Source organism: Eumetopias jubatus, unplaced genomic scaffold, assembly GCF_037043125.1.
Source record: "Eumetopias jubatus isolate StellerSeaLion01/CBP00866 unplaced genomic scaffold, mEumJub1_p1.0 scaffold_17, whole genome shotgun sequence".
In the NCBI taxonomy this organism is placed as follows: Eukaryota; Metazoa; Chordata; class Mammalia; order Carnivora; family Otariidae; genus Eumetopias; species Eumetopias jubatus.
The window spans coordinates 8,523,395-8,546,233 of NW_028274823.1; the positions used below are offsets into that span (position 1 = coordinate 8,523,395).

The 22,839-nt window shown below is 55.0% G+C and overlaps 1 protein-coding gene across 10 annotated transcripts in view; it reads left to right on the top strand.

Annotated features, from left to right (window-relative positions):
* CHST15 (carbohydrate sulfotransferase 15) overlaps positions 1-15,312 on the top strand; it is a 77,652-nt gene extending 62,340 nt beyond the window's left edge. For 4 of the 10 annotated variants that reach the window (XM_028119912.2, XM_088019797.1, XM_028119911.2 and 1 more), the window contains exons 6-9: positions 2,941-3,097; positions 10,850-10,997; positions 12,632-13,075; positions 13,199-15,312. In XM_028119912.2, coding sequence (XP_027975713.1) covers positions 2,941-3,097; positions 10,850-10,997; positions 12,632-12,822 — 496 coding nt within the window. In that variant the 3' untranslated portion in view covers positions 12,823-13,075; positions 13,199-15,312. Of the gene's footprint in view, positions 1-2,940; positions 3,098-10,849; positions 10,998-12,631; positions 13,076-13,198 lie in introns of those variants that run through there. The other 6 variants (XM_028119913.2, XM_028119916.2, XM_028119917.2 and 3 more) reach the window with 6 other exon arrangements.
* Positions 15,313-22,839: the final 7,527 nt, after the last annotated feature.

The window sequence follows — 22,839 nt, forward strand, 5'->3', positions numbered from 1 at the left end:
TTTGGGGCTCTTGTTTTATTTATGAGCCAGACATCCACAGGAAATGTTCTTACTACAAAATCAACTCTCAGTATGGAAAGCTTGGCCCAGTGGTTGGGTTTTTAGATAGTAATTTATATGATAGAATTCCAGTTTGACCAGAGAACGTGGATAGTCCTGTAGGAGTCCTTGGTAAGAACTTTGGTCTTGGATTTACTATTAAACACAGATTTTGATGACGGTTTCAAAGGTGTCACTTCTCCTGGATATAGTTTCTTGGCCTGGGCCGTAATATCAGTGGGACTGTTAAGAAATGTGTGAGCTGGGAAAGGTACCTCCTCAGACTCATGGCCACATGGTACGGGTGGCACATACAACTGAACTGTTTTTTGAGGCCCATGCAAATCTGATTTTGGCCTTTACCCATCAGCCTCTAGGTTATACTATGACCAGCCTGCAGTGATGGGTGCCGCAATGGACAGGTGATGTTGGGGGACACTGTAACAGGTGGATGTAGTGTCATCCTGGGTAATGTGGCTGGGTGGGCACAGATCTGGGGGGCATGAACTCACCAGTCACTGAGCATCACTAATGACGGGTCTGGAAACAGGGCCTTTTGAAGAGTTTAACCAAACAGGCTGAGGTCTACAAAACTCTCCCATTCCAGGGTGTGTGTAGACTCTAGGCCATCTGTGGGCAGATCCCAGGCATCTCCAGACTTCTCACAGGTGTCCTCTGTAGACACTGGCTGTGGATGGATTCTAAAGGGGTCAAAGGCCCTGTGCCAAATGTCTGAGGTGAAGCAGCTCTGGTCCCTGAGAAGCCATGCTCGTGTTATCCGTACATCTGCATCCCCTCCCCTTAGAGGGAGGGGTGTGGGAGGAACATTTGCAGCAGGCCTGTGCCGTGGGGGCCCTGTGGTTTCCGCCCCAGTGGATGTGGCTGAGCGCTGGCGTTGGCCGGAGTGTAGAGAGTAGCCGGCAGGACAGATACATACTCCTCAGACATCTGGTACGGAGTAAAGATTTACTGACTTACCTTCACTGGAATAAGTGAAGCCACGTTGGAGAAGTTGGGGTTCAGGGGCAGGAAGTATGGCATTAGCAGGAGAGAGAACGTGAGTCCTTGGAGCCAGGGGGCCGCCCCACGCCAGCCCCGTGTTCCCACAGGCAGGCAGAGGATGGTGTATGAGGGAAAGGTGCAGCGGGGAGGTCCTGTCGGAGTGGGCATTGGAAAGGCACCAGGCAGAAATGAAGAAGGAATTTTTGAAAAGCAAAAGATGAAGACTCACCCTCTCTGCAAGCAGAAAGCAGGAAGATTCAGTGTGGGAATTCACAACTCAGTTGTGTTAAAGGAAGAAGTTATGGGGTGACAGTGGAATCACGGGCCTGTCAAGCTGCAGTGTACTATCTCACCTGCTTTTATGGGTGCTCAGAATCCTCCAAATGAGGTGATTGGGAAAGTGCCACTGTGGGTAGGTCCGTGACCTGACTCCATCCGATACAACCTGATGCCATCTTTGTTTCCGAAAATACAAAATATGCAGATATGTGCTTGAGTAGGCACAGAAAATTCCTGGAAGGCTATTTCAGCAACTGATAACAAAGGTCACCTTTGGGGAGCAGGACTTCCAGTTAGGACCACCGGAGAAACTGGGCAGGAAGACTCTCCATGCTGCATTTATTATGCTGTTATGATTCATCTTGTCTTACTGGTCATTTGTGTGATATAAGAAAAGAAATATCCCATGCTTTAGAAAATCTATGTGTAATGCAAAGAGTCCAGTAAAATATATTTGCAGAGGATTTATTGAAGGGAGGAAGGTTAGAAAGAAAGAGAAAGCAAGCAAGCAAGAGAGCAGACCCTTATCCTGATGCTTGTTCAAGGCTGGAAGGCAGGCATCATTCAGGATCATTGCAGGGGGGTCAGGACACGGCATGGGGACAAAGACTGGCCCCAGCTCCGGGTACAGCGGGGAAAAGTGGGGACTTGTAGCCAAGGAGGAGTGGGGGCCAGGGGGTTGGAAATGACTGAGAAGACACATCGGGGTAAGCAGGTCGGGGTTTTGACCAACCGGACCTAGCAGGGTTCTGGCTGAAGACAGGCTGGGGGGATCAGACATCTCATGGGGGGCGGTGGGGGACCAGGAACCCACCACATATTGAGGGTGATCAGATAACAGAGGGTGGGGGATTCTGGCTAAACCGACCTAGCAGGATTCTTGCTGAAATTGGGCAATTCAGGGATGGATGTGGTCATCTACAAGGTGAGGCCTACTTGGGAAGAAGGTTTAGAGGACCCCCAGTAAAGTTTGGTCAGGGATCGGCACCGCAGGAAGATGTGGCACATCCATGTGGTGGGATCCGTGTGAACAGAACTGTGGACAAACAGGGTTACAGGTGACTGCATGCATATGTGGGGGGGGGGGGGTTATACTGTGTTAAAAAATAAGTCCCTATTAATCTAGAAAGATACATCTCATAATTTTTTTTTTTTTTAATGTTTGGAACGTCTGTGGAATGGGCAGGAATTTTTATGAGGAAATGTAATGTTGTAAGAGCGACAGATGTTCTTGTTGCCTCGGATGGGAGGGAGAGAGAGATGAAGGGGCATAACATTTTCATGGCCTGTCTTCGCTCTTACACAGTTTCTGAGCTTACTGGGACAGGGAAAGCAGGGCTGCGTGCTCAAGAGGCTGGAAAGAATAAAGAAAAGCACTGGTGGCTTGTCTGGGGCCAGTGTAGACGAGTCTGAGTCCAAGAGATTGTGGGTGGCTCTGGCAGAGGTGGGGAGGTGTGAGAAGTGTTAGGAAGTGACCCATCCACAAGGGAACAAAGAGAAATGGCAGGGTCCTGTTGTATAAGATGAGATGGTGTGATTGCATGTTGATTGTCATTGTCACCCAAGGAACATGATTTCTCATTCCCAGGTGGTAAAAATATCCATTTATTTTATTCACAGGTTATACTCCGACTATCTCTACTTCGCAAGTTCGAACAAATCTGCCGATGACTTCCATGAAAAAGTGACGGAAGCTCTGCAGCTGTTTGAAAATTGCATGCTCGATTATTCCTTGCGTGCCTGCGTCTACAACAACACGCTCAACAATGCCATGCCTGTGCGTATCCTGGAAGCCCGGCCCCCTCAGAACAGGCGCCTTGGTGCTTATTATGCAGGCGGCATGGTGGATGGGATGGGAGCATAGAAACACAGAGAAGAATTTGAATGTGCAGATGCATCTCCCCACACCCCTGAGTGGTGGCTAATGCACACACAAACATGCACGGATGTAAGAACTGTAAAGGGATAGGCCCTTTTAGCTGGCACCAGGCTTTCTTCCCTGCTGATCTCCCCAGTACAATACTCGCTCCTCCCTCTGCAGGGAATGAGGGCGCATTTAGGAAGATTACCATGTAGTGAGGCTCAGAAAACGCACCCTGCAATTAGAATTGGCAGACATCGGGACGCCTGGGTGGCTCAGTTGGTTAAGCGACTGCCTTCGGCTCCCGTCATGATCCTGGAGTCCCGGGATCGAGTCCCACATCGGGCTCCCTGCTCAGCGGGGAGTCTGCTTCTCCCTCTGACCCTCTTCCCTCTCATGCTCTCTATCTCTCATTCTCTCTCTCAAATAAATAAATAAAATCTTAAAAAAAAAAAAAAAGATCAGAATTGGCAGACATGGGGACCCAGCTCTCAAACAGTCTTAAGCATGTTCTCCAGTGGTGGATTGTTCCGGTGGTTTAAAATATTGCCCACTGGTGACTTCCAGTGTTTCTTCGGCAGAGCCTAAATGGAAAAATGTTTTCCCTTGATCTCTTTTCTTTCCTCTTGTTTGCTTTCTGGAATATAGCTATACGTTCTTGCCTTGTTTTATGCAAAAGAAGCTGCTTGTGGTGAATTCAGCACACTTTGGCTAAGGGTGGTTTTCTACCGCACAGCTCCGGGTTGTGTGAGTGCCTTTACAGTAGGTTTGTGCAGCAGGAAAGCCTTTCTGTCCCGGGGTGTGGTTCGCGAGTGCTGCTCTGTGGAGCGCATCATGTGGTAAGGCAGATGTGCTGGCGGTAGAGGCTGGGAACCCCCTGGGTGTGGGGAGTTCAAGGTCAGGGGGTTTCATACCCTTTCTTGTTATCGAGATCATCCTCTGTGGAAGGCAGGGTACTAGTTCTGGCAGGATGCATCAGGCAACGAGTTGGATTGATTGAGGCTCTCCTGCCGGAGTTTTTAGTTTGTCAGAGAAGCTGCCGACAAGGGCACAGATCCATACAGAATCTGGCCAGGGGTGTAGGGTAGAGGAGTGGCCTGTGGAGCCACTCCTCTGGCAGTGCTGCACTGGGAGACAGTGCAGTTCCCAGCCTGGGCATTTACTAGCCGTGTGACTCGGAGCAGTTGTTTTAGCTTCTCTGAGACTCAGTGGCTTCCTCATAAAATGGAGTGATACCACTGTTTTACCAGGCTGTTGTAAGGATCAGAGCAATGGTTCATTCACATGGAGGGGAGAAATAAATAATCCTTTTCTTCTAGCCATCATAGAGTCGTTGGTTGGGGCCCCATAAATTAGACTGACAGAAGACATGCACAAGAGAAAAAACCCCACAGGTTTATTAACGGGTGTGTTGCAGATACACACATCCCTGATGAGTAACTCAGAGGGATGGTTAGAACTCAGGCTTACATAATGCCTTAACAAGAGAACAATACATTTGTAGAGAGGTGACCAGACAAAGGGAAAGGACTTTGAGTTTCTAGGGCAACGAATTGTGAGAAGGCGAATAAACGTATGAGGGACTAATGGCTGGTAAGGGCGAGTTTTAGTGAGGTTTGTTAGGTCAGATCCTTGGTCCTATCTTAAGGCTGACAAAGGTCTAGAGTTGTCTCCAGTGATAAGCTTTGGTCCATCCTGGTGGAGAGAGGAGGAAGGACACCCTTACAAATTTAGGTACTGCTTGTAGGTAAACGGGGTGAGGGCAGAGAGATTTTCTTACATCTGTGTTTCTTCTCATTTGCCTTCAGCTCAAAATAATCCTTATACCAAAGTGGTGTATTTCAGGGCAGCATATTCTGCCACCCTTCACATGCATTCATTGTCTCGCCGTGTCTGTGCCTGGCACCTGGGCTGGGACTGCAGCCGTGGCAGGACAGGCATGTCCTTGGGTCCCGGTGCAGCCCCAGCTCTAGCAGGGTGAGTGACATAGAGAAGCTGTGGCCCCCAGCAGAGGCCACCTGGACACAGGGCATCAGGGGGACTTCCTAAGAGAGGTAATGTTTGAGCTGAGGCCTAAAGGATGAGGCTCCTGGGGACATGGAGTTAGTGAGATGTCCAGGTGAGGGGAGCAGGATGTGCAAAGGCCGAGGGGTGAGCATGGAGAGTGTTTGCTACAGCCGCCACAGCATGTGGTTATGTGGGTGGTGGGGTGATGGGAAGAGGGAGGTGTGAGCCTGCATCACCGGGGATCTGGTGAGCCTTGGAGCTCTGAACTTCATCCTGAGGGAGATGGGTCCCCAGGAGGGCTTAAGGAGAGGGTAGTTGCAGCAGTTTTGCATTTGAGAAAGATGCCTGGTGTCCGGGGTCCCCAGGGGTGAGAGGGGGCCTGTCTCCCAGAGACAGGGAGGCCAGGGTTGGGGTGGGATGGGATTTCTGGAAGAGAACTGGTGGTGGAGTCAGGGTAGGAAAGGATGGAGATTTCTAGAAACAATTAGGAGAAACAGCAGAAAGGATGTGCAGATGGATTAGATGAGGTGGTGGGATCAGAGGGGAAACCACGTGTTTTCTGGTTGGCGTGCCAAGTACGGTATTTGCTTCAAGATGGCTCTGACCCTTAGCTGTTGCTTTTTATTGTGATTATTTATGACTATGAGGGTCATCCATGCAGGGCCTGCTGGAGAGAAGAGCCACTTCCCAGACACATTTCCTGAAAACTCGTAGGCGTGGAGTGGAATGGGGACTGCCCTCACTCACAGCTGAGGCTCGATTCATCTCCAAGGGCATACACTGGGTGCCCGTCCTGTGCTCAGCACCGTGTTCAGTGCTGAAAGAAACCCCAGCCAGGACATGGCCTGGAAGGGAGGGAGGGCACAAGGCAGGACAGGGAGAGTGGAGGTGACTCATCCAGCCAGCACGGTTCAGAGAAGGTGCTGGAACCATCCTGTCCCAGTGCCATGTAGCACGCTTGTCCAGAGATCAGATGGTTACTCAGAGTCCAATAATTTGGAATAGAGAGGCCCAAAGGGGCTGCGCGGCCTGGCGCCAGCAAGAAGTGCAGGCGGACTCTCGGTTTTACTATTGTTACTGTAGAATGTAAAGGATGCGGAAGCAGGGAGGGAAAAACAAGTCAAGAAAGCCGTCACGTGAGGGGCAGCCAGGAACCGTGTATAAGACTGCTAGCGTGGGTCCTAGTGAGTTCTTAAAGGGGGGGCTGTGGTGGTTGGGAGAACTGAGCTCAGCAGGCCTCTCTCTCTTACTCACTGTCATCACTGTTCTCAGCGCAGACCGGTGACGGGAAGAATTGGCTTTTGCCACACGCCTAGAGCTGTTGTCATTTATGTGTGTTCCTGTTCTTACTGTCTCTTTTGCCCACTGAGGTCTTGCTCTCCCACATCCCAGGCTGCGTGACTACTGAGTTCTCTCTTGAGGAGATTATCTAGCAGACGCTCTGAAAGGGAGGCATAGGTGTGGGCTTTACTTCCAGGGCCTTCTATGAGGAAGCCCTTACGCTGGCTGGATTTGGATGGGTAAGGCCGGGCAGTGCCGGGTGGAGCTCCTGACTGGGGGTACAGCTTATTTCAGGGGCTTCACATTGTGTGTCTCTCACGGAAGAATGAGCGTCTGACGTAAATGTGACATAAAGAGTGGACGTCTGTGCCGCCGGGCACTCTGCGCGCGCCCCCCCCCGCCCCCCGCCCTGAGCTTGCCGGGCCTCCAGCCCCTTGGCACCTTTGCCGATAAGATTGGGACGATGGCTCTAACCTTGGTTTACTCCCGATGCTGCACCAGGCGCTGTCTTGAGCTTTTCTGGTACATCATGTCCTGTCCTCCATGCTGCCCTGAAATCCATGCCCATTTTACAGATGAGGATACTGAGGCTCACAGACATTAACTCTCCCACCCAGAGACTTAGAGCTGGTAACAGGCCTCATGTTCGTCCCAGGTCCTGTGGCCTTGCAGACTCAAGGCATTTCCACCTTAGCTGGCTAGCTCCCAAGAGCAAAGGTCTGAACTGGCTTTTTTCATTTAATCTCAGGTTTTGCTGAGGTTGACGAGGTGATGGCTTAGCAGACACCTCTGGTCAGAGAGAGATGCCCAGGGGCAGGATGGGTAGATAGGACAGGGGGTGGCGGGCGTCACAGATCGCAGATTTGGCCCCTGGCCAGTTCCTGCTCAGCAGGAAGAGCCAGGCTGTCAGGAGCAATGGGAAACCCTGCTTTGAGGGGGGAATCATCAATTCTGGGATGAGGGAAGCAGATTTCCCTCCAGCTGTGAATCCCAGCTCAACCACAGCACAGGAAGGACGATCTTTTTCAAACATAGGTGGACCTTGGTACTACCCTTCTGCAGACATTCACTGCCTACCCATGGCACCAGAAGGCATGAGCCAGCCGGGCCTCCTCCTCCCCGCCCCCCTCCCCTGCTATTCTGCAGCCACACGCTCTCCTCCTAGGTCCTCAGGCCAGCTTCTTGCCTCAGAGCCGGGGTTTGCAAAGCATGTCCCTGGACCAGCAGCATCAGCGTCAGCGTCCCCTGGGAACTTGTCAGAAATGCAAACCGTCAGGCTGACCCCAGACCCCAGAAATGAGCACCTTGGGGGTGGGCCCATCAATCTATCTAACAGCCCCCTCCAGGCAGATCTGTTGTCCCCTTAGGTTGGAGAAACAGGTTCTAGTGCCTTTTCCCACTTCCTTCCCCTGGGTGTGGCAGGGCTTCTCATTCTTTGGGTCTTTCTTTCTTCTGACCTCTGTTCTCTGTCCCCACCCTGCTTGTTTCCTGTAGCATGGGCCACAGCCGGTGGTTCCTGATGTTGGTTTCTTCAGCAGCTTAGCTCTGTGTCCCCCACGAGGCTCCAGGCTCCAGGAGGCTAGGAGCCGTGTTGGTTACATGGCAGCGCATCTCCACTGGCTTGGGGGGCACCTGGCGTGCCACGCGCACTCAGTTATTTGCAGAATGAATGAATGAACAACAAACGGGTTTTCAACACTAGCAGATAGTAGATGGGTTGGGTGGGGAGCTCCACCTGAACCCCCGATTGGGAACGGAGAGGCTTGGCATGGCACCTATCTGGGAAGAGCCCTGTAGCCACCCTTCCTTGGCTCTGTCCCCACGTGGGGGGAAGCCCCGGTGGCGGGGACCCTGGCGCCCAGCTCCTCCTGCTTGTGGTGCTGCCAGCTGACCCCAGGCCGGCCCCCACTCCTCCCTGGGCTTCCCTTTCTCCATCAAGAGTCGGCTGGGGTGGATCATTGCAAAGGCTTCTCTCAGCTCTGATGTTTTGTAATTTTAAATCTACCAGACTCTTCTCCTAAATACCCTTTTTATCTTTAGTCCATTTTGATTCTCCGGCCTCTGCGGGGGAAAGGCAAAGTCGAACAACTCTGAGGGGGCCTGTCCTACGTGTGTCTTAATGGTGCCCAGTTGTGGTAGTGATGCTGTGTGCACCAGGGAGTGTCACTCGGGGCGGTCAGAGTTTTCCTGGAGTGGTAAAGGGGCAGGCGGGTCAGAAGAGGGGGTGTTCAAGGGGACTGGGGAGCCTGCAGCTGTGGGAGCCAGCCCACCTCCCTTCCCCTGCAGAGCCCCCCTCCCCCGCTGGGGCCATCGCCGCCCGTGAGGGAAGACCCCACTGCAGGAGGGCCTCGGCCAGCAGGTCTTCCTCCTCCAGGGAGCAGCGGTGGGGGCTCTGCCCATGATGGGCACAAACAGGCTTGCAGAGAAATAGTCTGTCACCTGTGGCCAGGTCAGGAGTGGGTTCCCAGCAATTATACAGGGCCCTGCCCTGTCACCAACACCAGCTTCTTTCATTCTAGAAAGTTCTCAAGCCCCAAAGGCAGGTTCTCTGGAAGAGATGACCTTCATGAGGCTGAGGGAGCCCGTGAGCCTGACAGAGAATTGAAATGCTCTGTGAGGCTGATGGCTCGAGAAGGTCTTCTCATCACAGTTTGTTTGTGTTAGAGGCGACACACACAGGATTTCTGAGGCTGGCACATACTCATTTTCTCTGTGGCTTTGGTCCAGCTTGCGGTCGTCTTTATGGGTTGGTGCACAAGGAAGCGACAACCTGGGGGCTTGCGGCAGCTCATCAGTTTTGGAGACAGCTTATCCCCTCTCACTGTTTTCCTTCCTCTGCATCCTCCCACATGATTAGAAAAATAATGAAATGGGAAAAGAACAGCAGGAGAGGAAAAGAGGTAGTCGGAGCCTGGCTGGCCTTGTGCGGCAGGGGATGACGGAGGGGCCTGAGCCCTCAGCTTAAGGAGCGAGGCTCGGAGGGGGCGCCTGGGGGCTGAGCACAAGCCAGACCTCGAGCTTTCCACGCTGGGACAGCAGGCAGGCTGGGCGTGGGGCAGCACGGCCAGACCACCGGTGGGGACAATTTGTACCGGTGGCAGGCGAGGGCTGGCTGCTCGGAGGCTAGACCGGAGCCCAGGAGGCTGTGACAGCGGGGCCTGCCGGGGGAGCTGGCGTGAAGCGAGGCAGAGGCAGCAGAGGGAAACATTTGGGAAGGCCACAGAGGCAGAACAGCAGACAGGAAGGGGAGCAGGGTCCCGAGGACTTGGGGAGGGCGGGAGAAGGAGCCTCAGGGCAGAAGGGGAGAGAGCTGTTCTCTCCTGAAGCTCTGAATAGCTTAGCAGCAACTGTGAAGTTAGCCGGGATGTGCCAAGACCGCTCTCACTTGGTTTGTAAGTCGGGGGTCCCCAGAAACACTTCTGGGGTTCAGTAAGTCACTGGAAGGAGTCATGGGGCACACTGAAGACTATGGTACTCGTGGTTACAACTTACAGCAGGGAAGGGGGACCCGTTAAAACCCACACAGGGAAGAAGCAGACGATCCGCACCAAGCCTGGCCAATGAAGGAAGCCCAGCCAAGCCTTGGTGGCCAGACTGTTTCCTGGGGCTCAGTCACATACCACCTTTACTGTCCAGCCCCTGCCACAGGTCACACTGTATCCTGTGTCACCCAAAGTCCCCATCATAACTCAACCGTTTACTGTTGGGTGGCCTGATGCCCCAGGTGAGCAAAGATACTTATCAGGTAGGACATCCTAGGTGACCTAGAGGTCACCTCCCAGGAGCCAAGGACAGGGGCCAGATTTCCCTCTGGGTAAGGTTAACTCTTCAGTGTGCAGTCTTGCAGCTGGGTGTGAGAGGAGGCACAGGAGGACGGGGACCCCCGGACATGTAGTGGCCACATCAAACACTGCTGTTTGGATATCCACACAGCTGCCTGGTCACAGGTGTTCGGGTGGCCCCAGGCACTCGGTGGGTCACTCACCTGGCTTGTGCCCGAGGCGTTTTGCATGGCCATCGTGTGCTGGCGTAGGAGCTGAAACAGCCAGGTCATTGTGCAGAGAACGTTTGCACTGTTCATGCGTGCGTTCTCAGCCTCTTCCTTCGCCCAAGTCTTCGCTCCAAAACCTGTCACGCCGCTAGTTACAGGGTCATCATGAGGATTCCATGCGACTCTGAGTAGTAGGAACCTTTGGTGTGGGGAGCTCAGAACCCTCCATGAGGACTCAAGAATGCATGGCGTTTAAAATCCGTCCTTTGAAGGCAGCTGTTCACTCGGTTAGCTCTTTTGGTGTTGGCTCGTGCACATGCCATAATACTTTGGGAAAGTGTTGGGGGAATGACTCCTGAAGTAACGCCTACCTTCTTCTTTGTTTCTAGGTGAGGCTCCAGGTCGGTCTGTATGCTGTGTACCTTCTGGACTGGCTCACTGTCTTTAACAAAGAACAGTTCCTCATTCTTCGCCTGGAAGACCACGCATCCAACGTCAAATACACCATGCACAGGGTCTTCCAGTTTCTCAACCTCGGTAGGAATATCACGCGGGAGACCATGGAGCTGGCATGGGCCCCGTGCACCCTGGCCGGCCGAGGTGCTCGCTGAGTCACGTGCAGACTCCGTGCACTGGGCCAGGCCAGGCTGAGGTGGGCCGCTTGTTCAGTAGCTGTTCGCCAAGCACAGGGCCTGGTGCCGAGGTGGTGAGGGGGTCCCTCATCGGGGAGCTTTGAGTCCAGCAGAGGGAGAGGGGAAAGGCGCCGCTCAAATAACCAAGGAACTGGTAGTATGACATGGGGGAAGGGTAGTGCCCTCACCGTAGGTTCGTACACATGACTTGGGGTCCCAGCTGCTGAAGGGTGGAACGGAAGGCTTCATGGAAAGAATGGTCTGTGAGCTGAGCCCTGAGGAGGGTGAGATGTCAGTGTGTGGCTGGAACAATCCTGCGGAAGCCCAGGCTTGGAGGAGGGAATGGACTGGTCATCGTATCGTCTCAGGGTTTTGGGGACCCCTGGAGTCGGGGCCACGTAGCTGAGTGGCACGTCGGGGTAGGTCTGCTGCTCGTGGCCATGGCGATGGCCAGTAGGGGTGGGAACGTGGACATGGAGTGCTGCCCATGCGGGTGGACACCCGTGGACTGCTTGTTGAAAGTCTAGAGCAGAGTTCAGATTCCTTCCCAGGATTCCTCCCATGGCCCCGTCTAATGATCTGGCCTGGGAATTTTGTTGGAATATTTCTTGATTGAAGTATATTTGCCCACCACTGGTCTTGGAACTCTTTTGTCATGGGTGAGCTGGTGATATGAGGGAGTGTGATTACTTTTCCCTTTGAGGGCCCAGAACCATTTTTCTTTGATCTGGCCACTGGTGGATTCTGTTGCATTGATGAGCTTGTCTTTAGTCCCTGAGACAGTGAAGACCAGTTCTGTTCCTTCTATTACACCTAACCCAAGGACACTGGAATAGGGTTTTCTGTGTAAAGGCTCAGGACTTTGGCCAAATCCCAAGGGCCTGAGCAGTGATCTGGTTGGTTAAGCCAATGAGAGGCCTGTGGTCCAGAGGGCTGGGGATAGGGGTGGCTGCCTTGTTTCTGGGCCTCACTCCCCACCGATCCCCTTGCTGCAGACGGAGGTTCAGCTCATGGGGTCTCTGAGCATAGGTGGCCTCCCCCCAGCCCCCATGGCTACCATACAGCACAATACGCAAGGTGAAATAGGGCCCAGCCATATGCCCTTTGCATCAGCAGCCTGAAGCAGAAATGACACTGGCAGAATTCGGGTAGGCTGGTTAGCAGGAAAATCTAAGCACACGGACCATGTCAGGCAGGTCGGACAGTTATCCAGGGACAGGCTGGTGGCCACGAGAGCCAGCCCTTTGTGGCGATGTGGCCACGAAAGCAGGAGGTGAGGCTCGGGTGAGGCTGCACCCCCCAGATCCCGCCACACTTCCGAGGGCAGGTGTGCAACCCCAGGCTGGTGAGTCCCTGCTCTTTCATGAAGGCGCTTCCACTTTCCACCCCCAGCAACTCCAGGAGGGGTCCAGCCAAACAATTTTCATCTCCCAGCACTTCAGGGGAGCTCCTGTCTCAACACGAAGCATGGCTGGGAGTTTTGCAGAGTTCCTTCCTGCCGCGCCTCCGGCCTCATGGGAGTTTTTCTCTGTGTTCCAGGGCCCTTAGGTGAGAAACAAGAGACCCTGATGACAAAGAGCCCCGCATCCAATGCACGGCGCCCCGAGGACCGGAACCTGGGGCCCATGTGGCCGGTCACCCAGAGGATCCTGCAGGACTTCTACGGGCCCTTCAACACCAGGCTGGCACAGGTGCTCGCCGACGAGGCATTCGCCTGGAGGAAGACCTGAGGGCCGAGCTCCTGCGGCAGGTTCCACTGTACCATGACAGAAGAGTCTCTTTGAGGGTGGGGGGCCCTTTTACTCACAGCGTGGAGAAAACCCTGAGATTCTTCTTCCCCTCCCAGGCACGTGTTTAGTGTAAGCATTTGTGGTGTGAAATAACCTGGCAACTGACCCTTCATGGAGCTCCCCCATCCGAGGCCACTGGAAACTCCACTGGGGAAACTGATCCCTCCTGCACCAGAGCGGCCAGGCTGCGGGGGTGAGGCGGGCGGCGCCAGGCGGGGGGCTTCAGGGGAGGCATGGCTGGGGGCTGATGATGCTGGGATCCGATTGAACACGCCAGAGGTCACGCCACCACGTTGGAGGTCATGTCACCATGCAGGAGGTCACGCCACCATGCCGGAGGTCATGTCAGCATGCTGGAGGTTATGTCACCATGCCAGAGGTCACGTCACCATGCCGGAGGTCATGTCACCATGCCAGAGGTCACGTCACCACACTGGAGGTCATGCCACCATGCTGGAGGTCATGCCACCACGCTGGAGGTCATGCCCCATGGTAGAGATCACACCACCATTCTAGAGGTCACGCCACCACGGTAGAGGTCACGCCACCATGCTGGAGTCACGCCACCATGCCGGAGGTCACGCCCCCACGCTAGAGGTCACTTGCACTTCCATTCAGTTCTGGAACACCATTCAGATCAGTACCTTCATTTGGGCAGAGAATGGAGGCTCTTTCCCTTTTTCCTTTTACTCCAAAGTCCACCCTTTATTCTCTTCGGATGTAAACCCTGTTCCCTTTACTTGTATGAGAGAGAAAAAGCAGTCGAACTTTGGTAGCACATTCGTTTCTCGGACCATCTCCCATTCTGTCCTTGCTTTACTTAGGTTTAACTAGAAAATGAATGTTTAAAACCACTTTCTGCATTTCGTTAGGCATAGCTCTCTTTTCTGCCTCTTAATGTGTTTCCTCCAGAGTTTTTTCAGTTTATAATTGGAAGGGAAGTTTTTGCTGTTAATTCTAGACTGAGCAACTTCCAAGAATTGAACTCTTTGTGGGAAATCTGGGTATCTTGGACTCTCCTCATGCACTCAAGGTCACTACCAGGCCTGGAGGGTGTTTTAAGTTTTAGTTCTGGCCACAGACACACTCCGTTGCTCTGCTTTCCCCGAGTGAGCTCTTTACCACATTCTCCACCACATGTGGCCAGAGGCCCTTACTGTGTTCACAGACTACAAGATGCTTGTGTTCTGTCTCAGAAACACAGTGAGCGAGCTATACGTGGGCCGAGCATGGTATGCTGGGATTCTTAATGGCAATTTCTGGGCCCTTCGGCAATTTGGTTTCCCAATAGATGGAGTAAAGTTCTCGTCATTTCTTGGAAGTGAAGGGGAGAGATTGAAGAGGACCCTGGAGCGCACTTGGCACCCAGCCCCAGGTGGGACCTTGATGAGACTTCGCCCTGGAGTGTTTTCAAGGGAAGCTTCCTGCGAACCAGAGCCCTCTGGTCAAGGTCCCTTAACGCCAAAGTCAGAAAGTGCAGGTGTCTTCGTGTCCCGCCATCGCTCGCAGACATGCGGGTTCGCTCAGCTGTCCAGCCCTGGCACCACTGTCTTTCTGCCATCAGGAGGTGGGACACGCAGCCCATCTGACAGCATGCAGAGGGCCATATGGACGGCCGAGCCGTTTCTGCTCCCGAAGGGGCTGTGTGCCCTGAGACCCGCTTTGTGGGACAATGCCCCCTTTCCCTTTCCCTCACAGCCAGCAGGTGGAGCGGGGCTGGCGGGGGAGTCTGGCCTGAGCCCGGGGGGCCGCGGGAGATACCACTCCAGCGTGCATGTGTATTTATCTGCAGTGGAGGGTGTGTGCGCGCGCGTGGGTGCCTCTTCTGAGTGGGCTCCCTTCCGCTTCTGTTGCTGATGAGGCGCCTCCGCTCTGGACACAGCCTTCTTGTGGATTAATTTCTCTGCCTACAAACTTGTCACTTCCAGTACACGTTTTGCTATTCTACTCCAACCACCGCGACGACAAAGGATTTTTCCTACACACTCCTATGCATGTGAATAACATGTAGTGTAATTCTGCTTCTTACAGAAGTATTACCGGAGCTATTATTTCCAATATTATTTGGTTTATTCTACAAATTTTTTTGTATATGCAGGCCCAGCCCTTCGCGCCCATCCGTGCCATCCAGTTTCTCTCGAGGAGCCATCTCTGGAGGGCGTATCTGTCACCTCTACTTTGTCGCGTTCAGGCCCAGTTCTCGTTGACGGCCCGGGCACCGTTCCAGATGGCGGCCCTCGAGCCTGTTGTCCAAAACCAAAGTGAAAGGGAGCATTTCTCACGACCTGGTATCGAAGTGACTTTGTGTCCCCAAAGTTGCGTGTTGGACTGTGTTCAGTTGTACACCCTTAGTAGTGGCAGGCATGTTACATGAGCCATGGTCACGCTGTACTTTTATTCATATTTAACATTAAATGTGGACCCCTGTGACCTGTCCCGGGAGCGCATGCTGTTCCTTGCCCTCCTGAGCACCTGTGGTAGGTTCTGCATGGCGTCTGCCACGTACAGATGAGTCTGGGAAATCGTTCAGGATCTAACCTGTGGACTCTGCGTGCACTGGTTGAGGGGGCCTCCCGCATACGGGGCGGGAGAGAGAAGAGCAGAGAAAGAAGGGCTCTAACGTGACCGGTGACTGCACGAGCAGCCTGCCTCACGTGGGTATGTGCGTGTGAAGATGGACTTCTGTGAAGAAGGTTGGGGTGACTGATCACAGACCCTGCTCCTCCCAGAGGCTGCGCTCAGCCTGGCTGCTTCCCTCATTCCTGGGGCCAGGCCTGGCCCCGGGGGCAGTGAGTTGGAGATTCCTGGTGTCACTGGGTGTGTGTCACTGTCCTAGACACCCGGGGTCCCCTGGCTGCACTGGGATGGAGGAGCTGGGGTCTCAAGTTTGGGGTTCTGGAGGCCTGGGCGATCCTGGAGCCAGTGTGGCCCATGGGTTGGTCCCCTAGTTCTGCAAAGACCCCCCCCTGGGGAGAGTCTCTCTCCCAGCACCGCCCCCCACCCCGTAGTGGTGTGTTCTGTGACGGGGGCTAGTGAGTCCAGGCCTGGAAAGAGGAGGAACCCCATCTCTTGATGAGGGAGCCAGGAACAGCTTGGCTCAGCAGAGAAAATGGGCCTGAGAGGAGAACGTGGGGATGGCCGAGACATGAGGGGCAGGAGGGACGTGTGAGTCTGGAGGGTTGATGGAGTCCCTGTCCCAGGAGACTTTCCAGAAACCCTCTCTCCTGCGTGGACACCCACCCCTACTCAGGAACCAGCTCACAGGGAACATATGATGCAGATCATCTACATCTTAACGTAACCCTCCCTTTGGAACGACCTCTTCCCAAACGCCCCTATGTGGGAACCGAAGCAAGGGCTGTGCTCCGGAGGAATTTCGGGCCTCAGCCAGCAGGGAGGGAGAGAGGTCTCGGGTGTAGGCGGGTGTTACCCTGTTGCTCCAGAAATCTCACCCTCTGGGTAGCCACTCTGCTTGTGGGTGAGGCAAATCCTGTTAAGACTTGCAGGAAGAATCACCTTCCCAGAACCTCCCAGGGCCAGGCTCCTGCTGAGTAGCGGGGAGAGGGCAGGACCCCGGCAGCGTGAGCAGCAGTGGCCCTGGGGACCCGGATTAGTACCCCTCCGCTGCTGGAGCACCTCATGCCAGATTTAGTGCCTTAAAACAACACAAGTTGATCATCTGGCAGTGCCGGAGATGAGAAATCCAAAATCAGTCTCATGGGGCCAAGGCCAAGGTGTGGGCTCTGTTCCTTCTGCAGATGCTTCTGGAGGCCTCCCCTTTCCATCGCTGGTGGCCACTGACCCCGTCCTCAGTGTAGCATCTTCAAATCTCTCTCTGGCTCTGGTTCTGTGGTCACATCGCCCTTCTCTTGACTGTCTCCCTCCCTCCCCTCAGAAAGACTCTGGTAATTACTCTGGGCCCACCCGGATAATGCAGTGTCTTCTCCCCATATCAGGGTCACGTCTGTAAAGGCCTTTTGGCCACGTAAGGTGACTTATTTACAGGCTCCAGGGATTAGGGTGTGGACGTCTTCGGGGGTGATTGTTCAGCCGCCCCTAGGAGGGTGGTCCTGCGAGCCAGTCAGGCAGTCAGGGGAGTCTTGCCCCTGGCCTGTACCTTGCAGCTGTCCCCTGTGGGGCCCAAGCAGATGTGAGTGGGCAGGCGGCTGCCTAGCAGAGCACCGAGCTTCGTGACATGTCCGTCCTGAGATGGTGCATCTTCCTGTCCAGCAGGATCCTGTGGCTGTGGTGAGTAGGGTAGGGGGAGGCCAGGCAGAGCCAAAGACCCACTTTCCTCCCAAAGTCACATTGCAAGTCATTCTTTTGTGTGTTTCTCCAAGTGAGCCCAGGGCCACCCCAGCCCCAGATAGAACCGTTTCTCCCTCTCTGGGTAGAAGTGATTTCTGAGGGCTTATGAGTTTTTTTTTTTTCTTTAAAGTTACTTTCTCGGTTCCCTAGGGGACCCACACCAGCCATGTGGGCAGCTTTGAGTTTCTGAAGTTCAGCTGTTTCTGAGTTAGTCATGCTTCGAGGGGAGCAGCTTCTGAAAGCTACAAAAATAGTTTGCATGGTTTCTGGTCCCCGTGAGAGCCTGGGGGGCCATGACCTCTGTGGGTCCATGCTCCAGAGGCTGCATGGGACGGCTGACCTCCAGACTCTCTCTCCTCGGCCCTGCCTCCTGGCCCCACGCTGGACTCAAGTCCACGACCTCTACTCTGTCGCTGCTCCTGAAGCCCCCGGCAGTCTGGACCCTGTCCCCAGCCCTCCCACCCTGCCATTCCCCTGCCGCCCTCCACCCCCTCTTTTGATGACCTGCTCCAGCGCAGCCTCTCTGAGGGCTGTGTCTCCCCTGGGTCTCTTAGCACTGTGCACATTGCTGCCCCAGAGCCACGGGCCAGGGCCGAGCACCGAGCTGAAATGGTGGCGCTTTGGGCGGCTGCAGCCGGCCCGTGAGGGACAACACTTGGCCCTCCTGAGAGTGGCTGCACCCTTGGGCCACGGGCCCCTGACGGGACTCAGGCCCGCCCCCACGCTCTCCACTGTTGCACTTAGGGCTAGGCAAGGAGCCGAGACACTGAAGGGGACCCCCTTCTCCCACAGTGGGGGGTTCCTTACTTGGGGCACAGCATGGGGCTGGCAGGGAGGCCACTGGCGCCCCTGTGGCTTTCTGGCAGGCACCCTTGCTCTGCCTGCTCTGAAAGGCCCCTTTAAGGAAGGCTCTAGAAGCAGGGAGGTCTATTTGAGGCTGACTCCTGGGCCTCCCTGAGTAGCATGGCTTTCCCAGGGCCACGTGGTGACATAACAGCAGGGACCCAGTGGAGCAGAGAAAGGCCGGGTCCAGGGCGTCATGATGGGACAGCGTCCAGCTTCTCCCCGTGTCATGAGCCATTCTTCACCATTCTGCCACCAGAAGGGATGGGCCGACTCGCACCCACCAAACTCTGCCCCCAGAGAGGGACAGTGTGGGAGGAGGAAAAGCCCTGAGCCTGGAGCCAGATGGGCTGGGTTCAAGGCTTGGGCCCTCCAGTGGAGGGCCTGAGATGCACCCACCCCATCATCACCTCGGGGACACCACCGGCCCTTCCCCCACCCACAGGTCTGGGGGCCTCATGCGTGGGTGTGAGAGTTAGTAAGACACTGGTACACAGAAATACAAACAGGATCAGAGAGGCTGCCCACCTGCCCGAGGTCACACAGCTCTGATCCCCAGAGACAGCAGAAGGGCAACTCATTTTTTACTTGTTAACTTCAAAGCCAGTGCTTTTACCTGCTGTGCCAGCTGTATACCCACGGTCCCCCCAGCAGGCCTCCCCAGCCTGTCCACCTTTCACGTACCAGAACTCCTCTTCTCCCCTCTCAGTCCGCATTTGGAAGGCCCTCAGGGATGGGGCCATGGTTTCCGCAGACCTCCCGATCTGGAGCTCTGGGTGGTGACTGGAACTTCTTGGGAAAAACAAAGGGAAATGAACATGACTTTGTTCTGCCCAATGGGTCTGGCAGTGGAGTCACCTGACCTCCCACCTACAGGCTGAGGCAGGCCTGGGGGCTGGCTCAAGGGGCCAGCGGAGTCATCAGAAGTGCGCTGCCCACCCTTGGGCTCAGCCCTGCCCCTCTGTCTCAAAGGCACCAAGGGACACACTTCAGCTAGAAAGTGTGCAAGAGCCAAAATTTAATTTTTTAGCCAATGTTTCCTGAACATCTACTTGGCGCAAGGCACTGGGCCAGACATTGGGGTGGGCTGGGCTGGGGGCTGCTTTTCACCTGTTCATTCCCCAAGTGTTTTCAGAGTGCTGCCTGGGTGCCCGGCACCGGAGGCTCCCAGGAAAGCAGACCTGGTCCCTGTCCGTGTGGACCTGGGATCTTGTGCAGCAGACGTACGAATCGGAGCGTCCCCCCAAGCAATGCCAAACTGCAGCAGCTCCGGGTGCCACCTAGGAGAGGTGCTGAGGACAGTGACCTGTTCTTGCTGTGACCTCTGCCGCTCCCGAGGCCACTGCATACCCTGTGTGACCTCCCCATCAGTGGCAGAAACCCAGTTGGAATGGGTGACCCAGCTTCCCCCAGATGGCATGGGCACCAATCCCAGCATGCTTCCGACTGGCCAGGGCGCCCCCAGGCTGGGGTTCCTGATCCTCATGGGAGCCAGCAAAATAGAAGAGATTACGCAAGTTCCTGTTTAACAGCAGAAAAAACAAATTTCCACAAACATTTCCTGACCGGATTTTACATACAATAATTCAGTATTATAATACCAGTGTTTTGGTAATACAGGTCCACTTGTGAGAAGGTGGAATTCTTTTTGGGAGTAACATTTCACTTAATGAGATTCAAAGTTCATGTACCCTGTCACATCCCTTGTGGAAGTTCATCCGTAAAGACTGTTCCTAGCTCGTCTCCTGGCCCTGCTGCTACCCTCCACTTGGGAAACACTAGACTCCAGCCTCCAGAGCAGTTTCTTCCTGGCTCCGCCTCTTGTTTCTGACCTTGAAATGTTGGGGGGTGTCCCACACTCAGTCCCTCAGCCCTCTGAGCTCACTTTACCCCAGTCCATGGCCCCAACTGCCACCTCTGTGCGATGACTCCCAGACCCCGGCCCTGTGCTGGTGTGTGTCTCACCGGGCCACAGCATCTCCAAACTAACTGAGCGACCCAGAGCCCTTGGGGTCTGACCCCGCCCCACTGCCCCCCCCATCCCCCGCCGCGTCCCGCCTCAGTCACAGTGGCCAGCCTGTGTAGACCGAATCTCTGAGCTCCTGTCCAGTCACTGCTGTGTCTCCCATGGACCCTGGAGCCCACCTGCCCTGCACTCCAGCTCTTACTGTCTGTCCTGCACAGAAGGCTCTGCCCCTTGGCTGCTTCCTTCAGATCCTCCCTTGTGTCCCAACCTACCTGACCAGCTTGACTGAACAGCCACTCCCTCCCCCTCCCCCAGGGGTTGCTCCTCTCCTCTTTCCCAGAAGCCACCGTTCTGCTGCTTCTGCCTTCCGATCCTGACCACTCCTTGCCCCCAGCCCTGTATTAATCATGGTTTCAATTTCTGTATTTCATGATGCTGTGACTTTTGGGGAACTCGCTGACCCTCCAGGGGGCAGCTATGTCCTAGAGATGGCAAACAAGTCCCTTCTGCGTGAGCCTCTGATATGCAAGCCAGCCAGTCGAAGCCCCCTCCTCCAGACCACCTCCTTTATGGGTCACCCCAGGGCCAGGTGCCAGACAACCAGGACAGCCCTTAGCCTGGAGCCCAGCCAAGTCATCAAACTGGCCGGTCCCAACCCTGCTTAGCCTGATCACCTTCTGCACCCATTTCTTCCCTGGAAACCACTTCTTCCTGGCCCACCTGGTGGTCCCCCACGTGGCCCTGCGTGGCATGTGTGCCCCCTCCTCTTGGGAGCTGTGAATAACAAACTCTTCGGTGGCACTTATCTCCTGGTCTGTGGGCCTCACTCTGTCACCTACATGAAGGGGCACCTGGGTGGCATAGTTGGTTGAACATCTGACTCTTGGTTTCGGCTCAGGTCATGACCTCAGGGTCATGGGATCGGGCCAGAGTCTGCTAAAGCTTCTCTCCCCCTCTCCCTCTGCCCCTCCCTATGCATGCTCTCTCTCTCAAGTAAATAAATAAATCTTTTTTTAAAAAACCACCTACATGTAAAAACATCCCACCCCCAATGGTGGGAGCCCTGCCAAGCCTCCCAGGCCCCCCACTGCAACTCTTTCCCTGCAGTCTGCAGCCAAGGCAACCTTTTAAAACATCCCTCCAACCATGTCCCTCTCTGCCAGGAAACCCTCCTCAACCTCCCAGCTCGCTTAGGATAAAATGCGGAGCCCTGCCAGTGCCCCCGAGGCCCTCCCTGACCCGCCCTGCTGACTGACCCCTGAGCCCCCACCCACCCCCACTCACCCCTCCGGGCCAGCGTTGACCTTGAAGCCATCCTTCACCAATGCCGAGCCCTGCCCTGCACCCCGTGCCCTCCCTGTCCCCTGCCCGGGGCACGCTCTTCCGGGCCTTGGCAAGGCTGGCATCTTCACCTCCTCGAAATCGGCGGTGGGAGAGGACGGGCTGGCTGGGTGGGGTCCACATTCTGGCAGCATCTGTAACTGTGGAATTAATCCGGCAAGTTGGATCAGTGGGAAATCCTACTGAGCCATATAAGCATTTTTAAACATTTTGTTTTTACTTACACTATTTAAAGCGCATTAATTTGTCTGTCTTTAGTAAAAGGGCCAGAGCCTTTCCTGCACACGTGAGTGTGCAGACAGGAGCTCAGGGCCGGGACTTGCAGAAGCAGCTTCATGATGAATCAGTGCTGGGTTCTGGTTCGGGCTCCCCAAAGGGGTGCGGGCCCTGGGAGGCAGCTCCCGGGCAATGGGAAGTCCTTCCTCGCGTATGTGCTTGTTCTCAAATTATCTCCCTCATCTGTGCTACGACTTTCTCAAAGCCTCCGGGCTGGTGTGCGGAGAGCAGCCCATGTTTTGCTCTCGCACGTGGTTAGTCTGCAGCAGGGGTTCCCCAGGGGTCCGCGTGCTGGGGACCCTCGAAACCCTTTCAGGAGGTCCCCCTATCCAAACCGGTGTCTTGATCCTGCCAAGGTGTCATTTGCCCTCCTGCGCTCCCAGGCCTTCTGGAATGTCCAAGGGACGACGTCCCGCGGCCCCCAGGTCCTCCTACAGCTGAGGCTCAAGCACGCACAGGCTTTACGGAGGCGTCCGCCTCCATGTCCAATGCGGTAAATAGGGATGGACGGAAACCACGTCCCCAGACTCTCTCTGGGATCTTCCATAATTTTTAAGAGTGCAAAGCAGTCTTAAGCCAACACAGTTTGAGAACTGCTGCTTTGTCTGTTTAACGAGATCGTCGTTTCTGGGGTCAGGCCCAAGCGGCCGAGGACAGATTTGGGAACAGACGTGACTGATTGATGGTAAACAAAACGTCCTGGAGGGCACTTTGCAGAATGGCCAGGAGCACTGAGCTTGCCCTGAGCATCTGCCAGGATGGGGGGTAGAGAGTCAGAGACAGACATCTGTCCCTGGGAAGGCCGGGTAGGTAGCGGTGGCGAGAGTAGTGGTGGCACCAGCTGTTTACTGAGCACATGCCCAGCGCCAGGCCCTGCGCCAAGTGCCCCTTCGCGAGGCCCTTTGGATCCTCACCTCCACCCCAGAAGGGAGGTCCTGTCATCATTCCGGCCTACCATTATACGGATGGGGCAACGGAGCCAGGAGAGGGGCCAGATAAGGAGCCCCAGGGCCCCCAGCGACTAAGCAGCGGAGGTGGTCCTTGGCCGCAGGTCTGCTGGTCTCCAGGACCTGAGTCTTTACCTGCCCACCCCAGTTCTGAGTCCCTGAACTTTGAGTTTGCAAAGAGGTGGGTGGAGAGGGCAGAGCCTCTGGTGGAACGGGGTGGTCACATGGCCTTCGGGAGTCTGGGCTGGGAGGCTGATGCGGGCACTGGGGCTGTGG